The sequence below is a fragment of the Rasamsonia emersonii genome (assembly GCF_000968595.1).
Source record: "Rasamsonia emersonii CBS 393.64 chromosome Unknown ctg1118621760622, whole genome shotgun sequence".
NCBI lineage: Eukaryota > Fungi > Ascomycota > Eurotiomycetes > Eurotiales > Trichocomaceae > Rasamsonia > Rasamsonia emersonii.
Window position 1 is genome coordinate 1 of NW_013562857.1, and position 1,984 is coordinate 1,984.

The 1,984-nt window shown below is 30.9% G+C and overlaps 1 protein-coding gene across 1 annotated transcript; it reads right to left on the reverse strand.

Moving 5' to 3' along the window:
• Positions 1 to 1,704: 1,704 nt before the first annotated feature.
• T310_7965 (uncharacterized protein) lies at positions 1,705 to 1,984 on the reverse strand (the record flags this gene model as incomplete). The annotated part of the gene is made up of 1 exon (XM_013469247.1): positions 1,705 to 1,984. A coding segment is annotated over one exon (280 nt), but the record flags the coding sequence as incomplete, so codon positions are not given.

The following is a 1,984-nucleotide window of genomic DNA, read 5'->3' on the forward strand; positions in this document are numbered from 1 at the left end:
CACTAGGAATGGCACATAGGAGCTAATGATTAAGCAAGAACCCTACTACCTAGTCTAACCCATAGAACCAGGCTTACTAGGCATAGATTATCTAATCATGCTTATTAAGCCACCTCTCCTATCCTGACTCCCCTTTGTGTTTTTTTTCTGTTCTTTCTCTCATTTCTTTTTCTTTGTTAAATCCACCTATACCTACTGTTCCTTAACATTTGATTCTTACATTATACTACAGCCTGTCTCTCATTCCCTATTTCTGTCCCTCATAGAAGGTTCCCACTGTTGACTGGTCTATAGCATAACCCACCTGTATATAGATATTAGCTACTAAGCCCTACTGCCTAGGTGGTAGGCAGAGCGTGCATAGTCTCTGACTGAAAAACGCTCTCTAAAATGGAAGAATAATAATAATAATAATTAATTAGATAATCCTCCCCTTTAATAATAAGCTATAGATATTTTTATAGAGGTCTAAAAACATTAGAATCTAATATATAAGGCTACTCCTCTTAGAAATAGATATTAAAGGAATAAATAATTCTGCTATTAGAGGTTAATAGATAGTAGATATAATTACCCTTATACCTTAGAAGCTTATATATAAGTACCTTTATATCTATAAATTTCCTATTTTTCTTTTTACTTTTAATAAATAGGCTATATAGCCTATAATATAAAGGTATACTAAGTCTAGTTTTTTACTACACTAAGCCTTATAAGGTATCTTATTAATAACTATACTTAGTAATTAATTCTATAAATAGGTAACTATATAAAGTACCTCTAGTTACTACTTTATATCTGGCCTAGCTTTAATAAATATAAGGTAGAGCTTATCTATAATAATCTAATTAAGTAACTTAGTAGTACTATTTTATTTATATTAATAAGGTATAGAGGGTTCCTAGGTAATTCCTTAATTATAATACTTATCTATAAACATTTTATTACTATTCTCCCCTATACTATTAAAATAAACCTAATAATAGTAATACTTAGGGTACTTATTATATATTAAGAAGTATTAAAACTCCTTAAGAAGGTTACTCTTCTTATTAGTAAGTATAACTTCTATTTATTAAATAAAGTTATTTAAAAATAACCTAGTATTAGGAGCTATTATATCCTTTAATAAGAAATAGACTATATAGATTAATATAGATAAATTTAAAGGGATAAATACCTTATTTAATTCTATACTTATAGGGGTCCTCTTTTATATACTTTTTAATATAAGATAGGTAGAGGTACCTATCTAGAAATAGGTTAATACTAATTAATATCTTTTATAGTTACTTAATACTCCCTTTATCTAGATAAATAAGGTACTAGTACCAGATTTCTAGTTTAAGGTTTTTAATTATATAACTAAGTAATATTAGCTTAATAAGGGTTTCCTAAAGGTCAAAAGGTATATCCTATTATAGGATATTAAAACTAGGTTTATACTAGTATTAGGGTAGTAAAGAATATCTTAAAGCTTTAGGATTATTTTTATACCTCTAACCTTATATAAGATCTAAATAGTACCTTTTTAAGTTAGCCTAAGGTAGAGCTTTCTAATCCCTATAACGTAATCCACCACCGAGCTGGTCACACCACCGAGCTGGTCAGTCCTTGGCCAAGAGTTGCAGCCCAATGTGACCGAAAATCTTGAAGATTATTGCAACAAAATCTATTATATTTTCCTATATAAAAGAAAAGGCACTATTTATTAGGACATTTAAGCCGATTATGGCCTTCTTGATTGCAATTACTGCACCTTGGTGGTCTCCGTGGTCGTCGAGATGATTCCTGCAGTTGCTCATGCTCTTGAGCTTTTTGCTGCCCTTCAGCACCTGTCAAGCTCCCCCCTGCTTGAATAAAATATCTAGATGCTTGTCGCTTTCTTTTTTGGCGTTGGTTTTCTGTGCAAAGCTGATGAATCTCTTGCTGCAATAGGATAGCATTCTGCATGGTAATCTCTGCACATTTAATCACCTTATCC